Source organism: Aptenodytes patagonicus, unplaced genomic scaffold, assembly GCF_965638725.1.
Source record: "Aptenodytes patagonicus unplaced genomic scaffold, bAptPat1.pri.cur scaffold_129, whole genome shotgun sequence".
Lineage (NCBI taxonomy): Eukaryota > Metazoa > Chordata > Aves > Sphenisciformes > Spheniscidae > Aptenodytes > Aptenodytes patagonicus.
The window spans coordinates 118,275-128,709 of record NW_027472072.1 but is presented as its reverse complement, the minus strand read 5'-3'; the positions used below and the strand labels follow the sequence as shown (position 1 = coordinate 128,709).

General features: G+C 55.1%; 1 protein-coding gene across 1 annotated transcript; it reads left to right on the top strand.

Moving 5' to 3' along the window:
• The first annotated feature begins 5,566 nt into the window (after nt 1-5,566).
• LOC143173579 (olfactory receptor 14A16-like) lies at nt 5,567-8,142 on the top strand. The gene is made up of 2 exons (XM_076363846.1): nt 5,567-6,527; nt 8,054-8,142. The coding sequence occupies exons 1-2, from the start codon at nt 5,567-5,569 to the stop codon at nt 8,140-8,142; spliced, it is 1,050 nt and encodes a 349-aa protein (XP_076219961.1).
• The last annotated feature ends 2,293 nt before the right edge of the window (nt 8,143-10,435 follow it).

Genomic DNA, 10,435 nt, shown 5'->3' with positions numbered 1-10,435 from the left:
ATGCGAGCAGGATTTGTCCAACTTATCCAACATTCATTGCTCCCAGCTCCATTTAGATATGAGACGTCGATGTGAAATGTGTTAGAATAAACATGTCCTCAGAACACAGTTTCTCCATGCAAAGTGCTGGGATGAAATGTGGTTTTGGAAATGGCTGCATAAACCTGTATTTCCAAAGGGGGTGAGAAAGTGCCATCAGCTTGCTGCTCCGTGTCATGTCCTATGGAAAAATTCATGAGACTTTACAGACCAGCACCAAAGATCTGAAAATGCAGACTTCCTGACCACTTCTCACACCCAGGCCTTTCCTGCATCTGTTTCAACTTCTGCCTAACCTCTTCCTCCAGGGCTTGACTCAGTTGCCCACACCGAGGGGGCAACTTCCTCCAGGATCCGTGGGAGCAGCTGAAGCCTCCACAAGGGACTGGGGAATGTGAGCCAGGACCGACAAGAGCCCTTCTGGAGCAGGAGCTGGTGGACAGACAGGGGAGGCCAGGGCATCTCAGTGGAGACAACCCATTTCTCTCCTTGGACCAGAAAGGTAAGCCTGGGCAATTGCACCCGAGGTGTCCTACACTGTAGCAGGTCACTCTCATCCCTGTCTTCACCTACAATGGAGTCACATGTAACTTACCCTCCAGCGAATGACAAATGAGGGGATCTGCGTGTTGCAGAGCCTACTTGAAGATGCTCCTGAGCCCCTGACATTTTGGGAGCAGTGCAGCTTTAGCTCGTCAAGAGAGAGCATTTCATTCCCTCTGCCTCTTTGCTTGCCTCTGGGAATGGAGGGAGCTTGTGACTCCAACGTGTGACTCACTGTGTGCAGAGAGCGACTACGGACAGAGTCCGGGGCAGGGAGAGTTTTGGGGGGTCTTGGGGTGATCTGTGCTTGACACAACAATGGGTTTGCGATTAGCCTAAGGCCGTCCAGAATGGAAAGTGAACTTCGGTGGAGGTAACGTGGACTCACCATGCAGCTGAGGAAGGTCTTTTGTTTATTGAACTCTGCCTTCCTTTGGTTTTCTTTGTTGGCAATTGAGAAACATCCTTCCGTGTCAGCTCCTGTTCCCAGTAAAGCAGGTGGGAATTGGTGCCCAGGAGCGGAAACATGCAGCTACAGACTTCAGTGGGGAAAGCTCAGGTTGGAACAGGCTGCTCTAAGTCCTAGTTGCCTGGTGAGAGAAATGGTGGGGTTGGGGCAAAGACTGTCCGTAGAGGGTCTGACAGAAAGGGTCTTGACTTCCATATTCAGGCTCCATTAGGAGACGTTCAGGATCAATATTGTCTGGAGATTGCTGATATCACCTAATGTGCGTAAGAAGAAAAATAAAGAAAAAATTTAAAAAAGAAGGAACCCTAACTTGTTCTTGTTTAGTATTGAAATCTATTGGCTTCTGAAATCTCTCAAAAGAACCCCATAAGAACTGAGGGATTAAGGAACACTATGCACAGACACTTGGCTTGTTGGGGCGTTTTGCATGTTAATGAGCCCTCTAGTGGCAAGATCCTGCAGGTCCTGGCAGATTGAAGAAGCCTCTAAGGAAGTAAAAGTCAGCAGCAAAACTCGGAGTTCCTGAGGGTGTTGGCAGGCCCCACTGATGCCCATCACTGGAGAGACCGTGGAGGGCATGACCAGAGAAGATTCCCGTCCCTGGGGACTGGTGAAGCAGAAAGTCAGAAGCACTGGTTACAGGTGGAAAAGCCCATGTGGAGGTGGCTCTGAAAGCCTTTGATGCATTTCCTCAATCAAGAGAGCAAAGGCCTGAGCCCTGTCCCCTGGGAAAGGGGATTCTTCCCTCATGGGAGTCTCGGGGCTTTTCCTGGGGGCAGTGAGAGGTGGGGGTGTGCAATGCTGAGTGCAGGACGGCGGTAGGACACCTCCCAGCCTCTGTGGAGGTCAGGAGGCCACAAGGCACTGGGAACATAAGGAACTGCTCTCCTCTCATGGGCCCCACTGGAAGAAGCAGCAGCCATAGCTGAGAGGACAAGGATCTCAGTTCTGTTGGGGGGGTGTCTCAGCCCCACCAAGGCCCTTGCTTGTCCCCACTACAGGCTGTCCTACACTCTCCTATACCTGTGCCTGCTTCCTTGAAACCTTTAAGCACCCCCTTGGTTCCCTGCCTTACTCTGAGCCGGGATCTCCCAAGCTTTACTGGTGTCCCTGTACGCTCACTGGTTGTGTCTTCAAACACAAAGTTTTCTGAGGATTTGCCAGTGCCTCAGAGATCCCAACAACTCACCCAGTTTCTTCCAAAGCCCTGCTAATGCTCCCCTAGCCCCGTGGCTTGCTTGAATCTTCACTCCATCTCCCAGCACTGACCTTGGCCAATCTGGCAGCTGTGCTATAAAGCCCTGTGTCCCAAGCTGGGTCCAGAGCGCCTCCAGGAACCTCCAGGACTCTTTGTACACTCTTGTGGTCTCCTTCCACTGAATACCAGGGTAATTCAAGTCCTCAAGGAAACTTCAATGGGTCTTTGTCTCCCACCACAATGGCACCCTTACCAGTCTCTCCTCTGACCCTCACCCACAAGGGCTCACCCAATTTCTTCATCCCAGAGAGGAGCTGAACACATCTAAGCAGCTCCTTCACACCCAGGACACCTCCCTCCTCAACTTTCCGGCCTGTCTCTCCTGGTGATCCTGTACCCACCCATCACGGCACCCCAATCCTGTGAGCTGTCCCAACACGCCTCAGCTGGTATTCCCCCCAAGTGGAAGGAAGAGATTGCACGCAGAGCTCCAGCTCCTCCTGGCTGTGCCCCAGGCTGAGGGCATGGGTGCATGTCTGGGCTGCAGCACCTCAGCTGTGGCACGTGTGGGCTGGGACCAGACTTGGAATGGGGAAACCTGCTACCAAGTGCCCAAGGCCTCAAGTGTGCAAAGGCTTTGCTTCAGGGCAGAGACATGGTGGAGGGGAGAGCAGATGGCAATGTAAAGAAGAAATGAAGTGCCCGCAAAGAAGGCAAAGCCTGCTGTCTCCAAGGCCAAAGAGGAACAGAGCTGGGCTGTGCAGTCCGAGCAGGAGAGGGGTTTGCTGTCTGAGGTGTCTCTGCAGGCTCTGAGGGCTTGTGGTGGAGGTGAAGCTGATCTCAGGAAGGAAGAGATGATGTTGAGAGTGTCCTTGGGTGTGGACCTCCTGCAATCCCGGCACAATGAAAATCATTGGCCTGATCCATGATTGTGACATCGAGGGGATGGTTAAACGATGGGGGAGAGAAGAATGGCAGAGATTGAGAGGGAAGGCACACGAGTGGGGGGACCCTGGTGTGATGTGCTTGGCATTCATGCACTGCCCAGCATCTACTGGATAGAGAAGGGACAGACCTTACGTCACTGCAGCGGTGGGATTCGGTCACTGGCCCAAAGGTTCCGAATTTGTCTGAGATGCCCTGGGTGGTGCTTGTCACACAACTAGTCTGAATGGGGATCGGGTTCTTGTACAGGACCTGTGCTGTCCATGTCAGCTGCATGCAGTTGTGCTGGAGCACCCTGGCATCTCACATAGCGCTACAGGCCTGTGTTTGGAGATTCCTTTAAGATTCAGGTGCCCTGAGTTAGTTGAGGCAATGAGAGTGCAAGGGATGCACTTGACAAAACTGCCATTCTACTGGAAGGACATGTAGAAAATAGAGCTGATGGAGAAGAGAAAGGGAGAGGCTTAGCTCTCCCCATGGCACGTGACACCATTTGGTCAGCTGAATACCTCTCTAGGCTGCCCAGGACATAAGGAATATCTCCACGTTCAGGTGTCCTACATGTGGGCACCCGATGTCATTCCACCTGGCACAGTTAATTTCCCAGCAGCCCCCAAGAAGATGCCCCCAGATGCTGCCCTGTCTCTCAGCATTGCTCCACTAGAGCTCGCAGTCACCTGCACACATCTTAGACCACCCCCTGAACCTCAGATGGCACCAGGTGTTGGGGTCTGAACAGCTCCCTCCTGCTCTCTAGCTCCATTCTTGCCATGGGAGCTGAGACATGGAGCTGACATGTAGGTGCCGATTGTGTGCCCACCTGAACTGATGCAAGAGGAATCCCACCTCCTGTGGGTTGTGGTCTGCATGGGAGGGAGATGAGACCCCTTCCAGCCCCAGGACTACAGACCCAGGATGAGATGCCTCCATTGACTCTGCTGAATCCCTTCCCTCAGCAGGGGTAAAAGAGATCCCTCCCTGTCACTGTCTGGGTGTCCTGCCTGATGATGAGACAAGAAAAAGGGATTATAGGACCTAACTCTGTCTCTGGGAAGAGAACTGACAGAGCAGGAAAGAAGTCTCTCTGCCCAGCTGAGGGAGGGAACATCAGTGATTCCTTCAGCCTGTTTCACAGCAGGTTCCCCTGGAGCCCCAGGGACACCTCCTGGGAGCCCAGAGGGGGCAGGGAAAGTGCTGCCCTGGGCTGGTCCTCTGCTGCTGAGCTGGGCTGGGCTCCTGGGATGGAGGGGGCTCATGGCAAGCGGGCAGCGCTGCCGAGAGCCAGCTCTGCCCAGGAGCAGCTCCTCTGCAAAGCGCAGCAGGGCTGAGGGCACTGCCTGCAGGCACCGAGGGGAGAGGAGCGAGGCAGAGAGAGAAGGCAGCGTGGAGTGGGAGGAGAGCTGAGTGTCCACTGTGGGAGAAATGTTCACAGCCCTTGACACAGTAAGTCTCTGGCTGCAGGGCAACACAGCTGCGGTTCCTGGAGAGATCTCCTAAAGCTGGCACATGACCACAGCTTATGGAATCTGTCAGGAGGACTCTCAGTGTTTCTCTAGCGTAGAGGAGGAGGAGGTGTTGCAGAGCAGGGCTTCCCTGCTGCCCTTTCAGAGGGACAGGGCATGAGGTGTCCCTTCTCCCAGGGACGGCTGCAGGGCTGTGAAGGTGGGTGTGCAGCCAGGGGTGCCCAGGGCTGTCCTTGCGAGCAGGGTCCCTGCGCCCCAGGGGGCTGTGTGCCAGGGCAAGGGACTCTGCCGCCTGCCAGGGTCAGCACTCAGCCTGCCCGGGGCACTCCCCACGGTGCTTTGGGGAAAAGCTGTGGGTGGAAGGAGCGACCCCCGGCAGGGCAGGGTCCTTCTGCTGTCGAGAGGGTGCTGTGTGGGTCAGGGCTGCTCAGAGCTCCAGATCATTTCTAAGGCATTTCTGAGGAAGTGCCTTAGAGAAGGCCCTGGAGAAGGCCCTGAGACCCCAGTTCTGGTTAGCACTTTTCTGAGCTGCTCCTCAGACCCTGCACACACAGAGATGCCCTTGGGCGGTGTCCTGCTGCCAAGAGGGGTCTGCAGGGCAGAGTGGAGCATGCAGCGGGTTGGATGGAGCCTGTGAGCACTGGCAGGGAGGAGACGTGGGGACAGAGAAACATCTCCTGGCAGGGACAGCTCCAGGCAGCAGAGATGGGCAGGGAGTGAGAGGGGAGCTGGTCCCAGCAATGCTGGGGGAAGGGGGATCTGGGCACCTCCCTGCCACCCCCTGCTGGGACAGACCCCTTCCCCGGAGCAAGCCCCTGATCTCCTCTCCCACACAGCAGAGCTCTAGGGAAAATGAAGTAGATTTTGTTCACACTAGTCTAACATAAATATTTTACTGCCTTTTCCTCCATGGACAGTGCTGATGCCCAGCAGGACCAGATGTCCAATGGCAGCTCCATCACTGAGTTCCTCCTCCTGGCATTCACAGACACGCGGGAGCTGCAGCTGTTGACCTTCTGGCTCTTCCTGGGCATCTACCTGGCTGCCCTCCTGGGCAACGGCCTCATCATCACCGCCGTAGCCTGCGACCACCACCTCCACACCCCCATGTACTTCTTCCTCCTCAGCCTCTCCCTCCTCGACCTGGGCTCCATCTCCACCACTCTCCCCAAAGCCATGGCCAATTCCCTCTGGGACACCAGGGCCATCTCCTACCCAGGGTGTGCTGCACAGCTCTTTTTATTTGCCTTCTTGCTAGTAGCAGAGTATTGTCTTCTCACTGTCATGGCCTACGACCGCTACGTTGCCATCTGCAAACCGCTGCACTACGGGACCCTGCTGGGCAGCAGAGCTTGTGCCCACATGGCAGCAGCTGCCTGGGGCAGTGGGTTTCTCCATGCTCTGCTGCACACGGCCAATACATTTTCCATAGACATCTGCAAGGGCAATGCCCTGGACCAGTTCTTCTGTGAAATCCCCCAGATCCTCAAGCTCTCCTGCTCAGACTCCTACCTCAGGGAGGTTGGGCTTCTTGTGGTTAGTGCCTGTTTATATCTGGGGTGTTTTGTTTTCCTTGTGGTGTCCTATGTGCAGATCTTCAGGGCCGTGCTGAGGATCCCCTCGGAGCAGGGACGGCACAAAGCCTTTTCCACGTGCCTCCCTCACCTGGCCGTGGTCTCCCTGTTTCTCAGCACTGGCACGTTTGCCTACCTGAAGCCCCCCTCCATCTCCTCCCCATCCCTGGACCTGGTGGTGTCGTTTCTGTACTCGGTGGTGCCTCCAGCAGTGAACCCCCTCATCTACAGCATGAGGAATCAGGAGCTCAAGGATGCCCTATGGAAACTGGCCCAATGGACGCTGTTCACTGACAGTGAAACCTCCCTCCCCTTCTCTGCACATTTCCCAGAGTTTATCTTAGGCCAGGAGTCTGCTGTTTTCCCTTGTGATCATCCTACTTATAGATATTTTCTGGGTTTATACTGCTTCTCTTGAGGCTTGATCTTATTGTGTCTGACCCTTGCACAACACTGTCTCAAATGTCACCTGTCCACATGCAGCTCTTCAGTAAAAGGTTAGCTGCCAGGTGCAGTGCCTGAAGGCTGAGCTCTTCCTCCAGATCTGCTGCCAAGAAAATGTCCAAGGAATTGGTCTTTTAAAGAGGCTGTTCTCCTTTTGTTCTCAATGGTTTGGGGGTTAAGCTCATGGTACGATTGGGTTCCACTGGACCGAAAGTTCTGGTTTTCAAAGCCCTCTTCTTGGTGTCCAATGGCAGTGGAGATGGTGCATGGGCTCCCAGTTACTGTCTCTGGCTGCTTCACTTATGACAGGATGGATGGCAGATAGTAGTCTCTCTGGACATGAATTTGGAGGGCTCAGGAGAGGACGGGGACTCGCCACGTGCCCTGGAATGGGAGTGAATAGAGACACACAAGGCGAATCACCCTCAGAGGTGAAGTTCCCCCAAAGCAGAACACTAAATTGAGGCACGCACAAAAAAGGACTTTGCCATGGGAGTCAGTGGGGTCCCAGCAAGCAGAGGGAAGGGAGACTGGAGAGATGCGGGAGCTGCCTGCGGAGGCCCAGGACTCTGATGCTGTCCTGGGGAGTGGGGCTGGTGGGGATAGAGAAGGGGGCAAATGCAGTTGGGGACACCCTACAATATGAATGCAGCAGAGCTAGAGGTTGACTGGCCTCTATTTCCTTGGGGCCTTGGGGGCAGCATCAGCCCTGGGGCTGGTGGGGAGGCTGACCCCCGTCTCTGCCCCCCAGGAGCCTTCAGAGGGCTGGGGCTGCAGTTAAGGGCCTAGAGTTCTGCAAGACCCTGCAGTGGACCCTGCCATGGGGTGAGGGAGGTGGAGAGATCTGGGGAGGGGCTGAGCTGGGCCCAGAAAGGCCTGGAAGAGCTTAGGGACATGGTTTAGTGAACATGGTGGTGTTGGGTCGACGGTTGGACTCGATGATGTTAGAGGTCTTTTCCAACCTTAATGATTCTATGATTCTATGATTCTGTGATTCTATTATTATTATTATTATTTTTATTACTATTATTATTATTATTGTTATTATTATATTCTATTTCAATTATTAATCTGTTCTTCTCTCAACCCACGAGTTTTCTCACTTTTACTCTTCTGATTCTCTCCCCCATCCCTCCAGGGTGGGGAGAGTGAGCAAGAGGCTGTGTGGCGCTCAGTTGCCGGCTGAGGTTAAACCACGACACCTAGTCAGCCATCAGCTGCCTGTGTCAAGAAAGGGAGGGGTGAGGCAGGTGAAAGGGACCTGTCTGGGTGCTGGCTCTGAGGACATCTCTGTTACAGCCACCCGACCTGCTGTGGCAGGCAGGAGGGCAGGCCACGCTCATGGACACCCTGCTCAGCCCTATCTCCCCTGGAGCAGACCTGACACCAAGCAGCATGGCACCTCAGAACCACACCTGGGACTTCAGCTTGGCGGGGGTTCGCCTGGAAAGAAGAGCCCAGGAGTGAGCTCATAGCCAGGCTGTGTGGGGGCTGATCAGGTGCCTGGAGGACAAGGCAATGAAGGAACCAAGGGATTTGAAACTGTGGAAGAGTGGAAAGAATCCCAAACAACGGTTGTCTAAAAGAAGGGGAGACAAATCCCAGGTGGAGAGTCCATGGCACATGGGAAGGCACCAGAAGGAGAAACTCCTTGCTGTCCACGAACACCGGGAATGTCTTGAACAGTCACAGGTGGCATTCAGCTTCCCTGAGGCCAGAAACCTACGAGTAGGATCCTAGGATGATACGGTTATTGAGGTTCAGAGTAGACCTTGGGAGGTCTATAGAAAACCCCTCTGCTCAAAGCAGGGTCAGGTATATGGTCAGACCTGGTTTCTCAGGGCTTGGTCCATCTGGGTCTTGAAAACCAGCAAGGACCAAGGACTTCACAAGCTATCAGGGTGACCAACGCTTGTTCCAATGCTTGCTTCCAATGCCTCATGGTGAAAAGATGAGCCTGCCCCACCCCCTGCTGTGGGGTGTCCTTCAGCCATTCCTTCTCCAGGCTGAACAAGCCCAGCTTCCTCAGCCTTTCCTCACAAAGTGATCCAGCCCCCTGACCATCTTCAGGGCCCTTCCCTAAATCTGCCCCAGCTTGCCGGCACCTTTGCAGTACTGGGGCTCCCAAAACTGGACACAGTGTTCTGGATGTGGTCTAACAAGTTCCACGTGGAGGGGGAGAGCCCCTTCCCTCCACCTCCTGGCCGTGCTTCTGGTCGTACAGCCCAGGGCCCTGCTGTCCTCCCTTGCTGCCAGGGCACGCAGCTGCCTCCTGTCCAGCTCCCTGCCCACCAAGACCTTTCCCACAGAGCTGCTCCCCAGCCAGGCAGCCCCCAGCCTGTGCCATTGCCAGGGTGAGTCCCCTCCAGGGGCAGAACCTGACATCTCTGGGATGTCATGAGGTTCCTGTCAATACGTGCTCTCCTCCTCCTTGAGCCCTTTCACTGAGCAGAGGCCTGGGAGACCTTTTGAGCAAAGCCTCGGGCACTAAAGGCATTGAGTGCCTCAGCCTTGTCTGTGTCTGCTGTTAGGAGCCCTCCCTCATCACTCAGCTGCATGTTCCTTGTTCAGCCTTTTACTGCAGACACAGTGACTGAAGCTCTTCATTTTGCTCTTCATGTTGCCTGCAGCCCCCATCAGCTCCAGGTGAGCTTTGGCTTTCCTAAACGCATACCCGCATGCTCAGGTCATATTTCTAAATTCCCCCTTCGTAGCCTGTGCTTGCTTCCACCTCCTGATCATTGTGTGGTAGCTGCCATCTGTGACGTGTCCCTGAGCCAGTGCAGCCCCAAAGCCCAACACATGCCCCCACATCCCCACTCATCAGACACAGCACAGGGCAGGGTATGTTTGGGGTGGGGAAACGTTCCCCCTCCACAAGTCCCCGTGGCAGCCCAGCCTGGGCTGGCCCCATGGCAGTGCCCACCACAGCGTGCTGCAGAGCTCTGGGCACTCACCGCACAGCCCCATCCCCTCTGGAGGGCACAGCAGGTGCTGGGGGGCAGAGAAGGGTCAGCCCCCCACCAGCCCCAGGGCTAGAGGCTCACCAGGGAGTGAGAAAATGGAGGTTAGTGAAACTGAAGAACTCCTGGTCCAGTGTCCAGGAGATCCCCACCACAGACTGCCTCTGCCAGCTCAGTGCCAGCCCCTCTCCCCACACCACCACAGGAGTCCTGGTCAGGGGACCGAGCAGCCTGCCCCGAGGGGGTGCCTGCAGAAAGAGGTTTCTCGTTCTCAAGGGCTCCTCCCTGCAGGCACAGAAATGCTCCCTTGCTCTTCTCCCTGGACATCCCTTTCCCCAGGTGAGCATGTCCAGGCTGGCCTGGCCAGCCTGTCTTGGTTCCCAGCCCGTGCTCTTCACAGGGCCCTGCGCTGGCAGGGCTGCTCTAGTAAGACCAGATCCTGCGGTTGTCCATGGCCATGGCTCCAGGGAAGCAGCAGCCCCGATGTGAAGGTGGCAGAAAGGATCTGTCCACTGAGGCAGCGAGGGGCAGCCCCAAGGTCCACAAGTGCTGCTCCTCCATGTGGCAGCTGGGCTCATGGCTCCTTGACCTCTCCTGTGTGCTGGGGCTGCACCCCCAGCTCCAGAGGAGATCTAAGAGATGGGAGCAGAGACAAATAATATTCTGCTGGATTCTTTATTGTCTTTACCGACACAGGGAGCCTGGCTCCATATGTACATGAGGTCTTTCGGGTCAGAAAACACTGCTAGAGGGGGAAGAAGATTATTATTTAAGTAGAAGTAATATATGAAGTATAA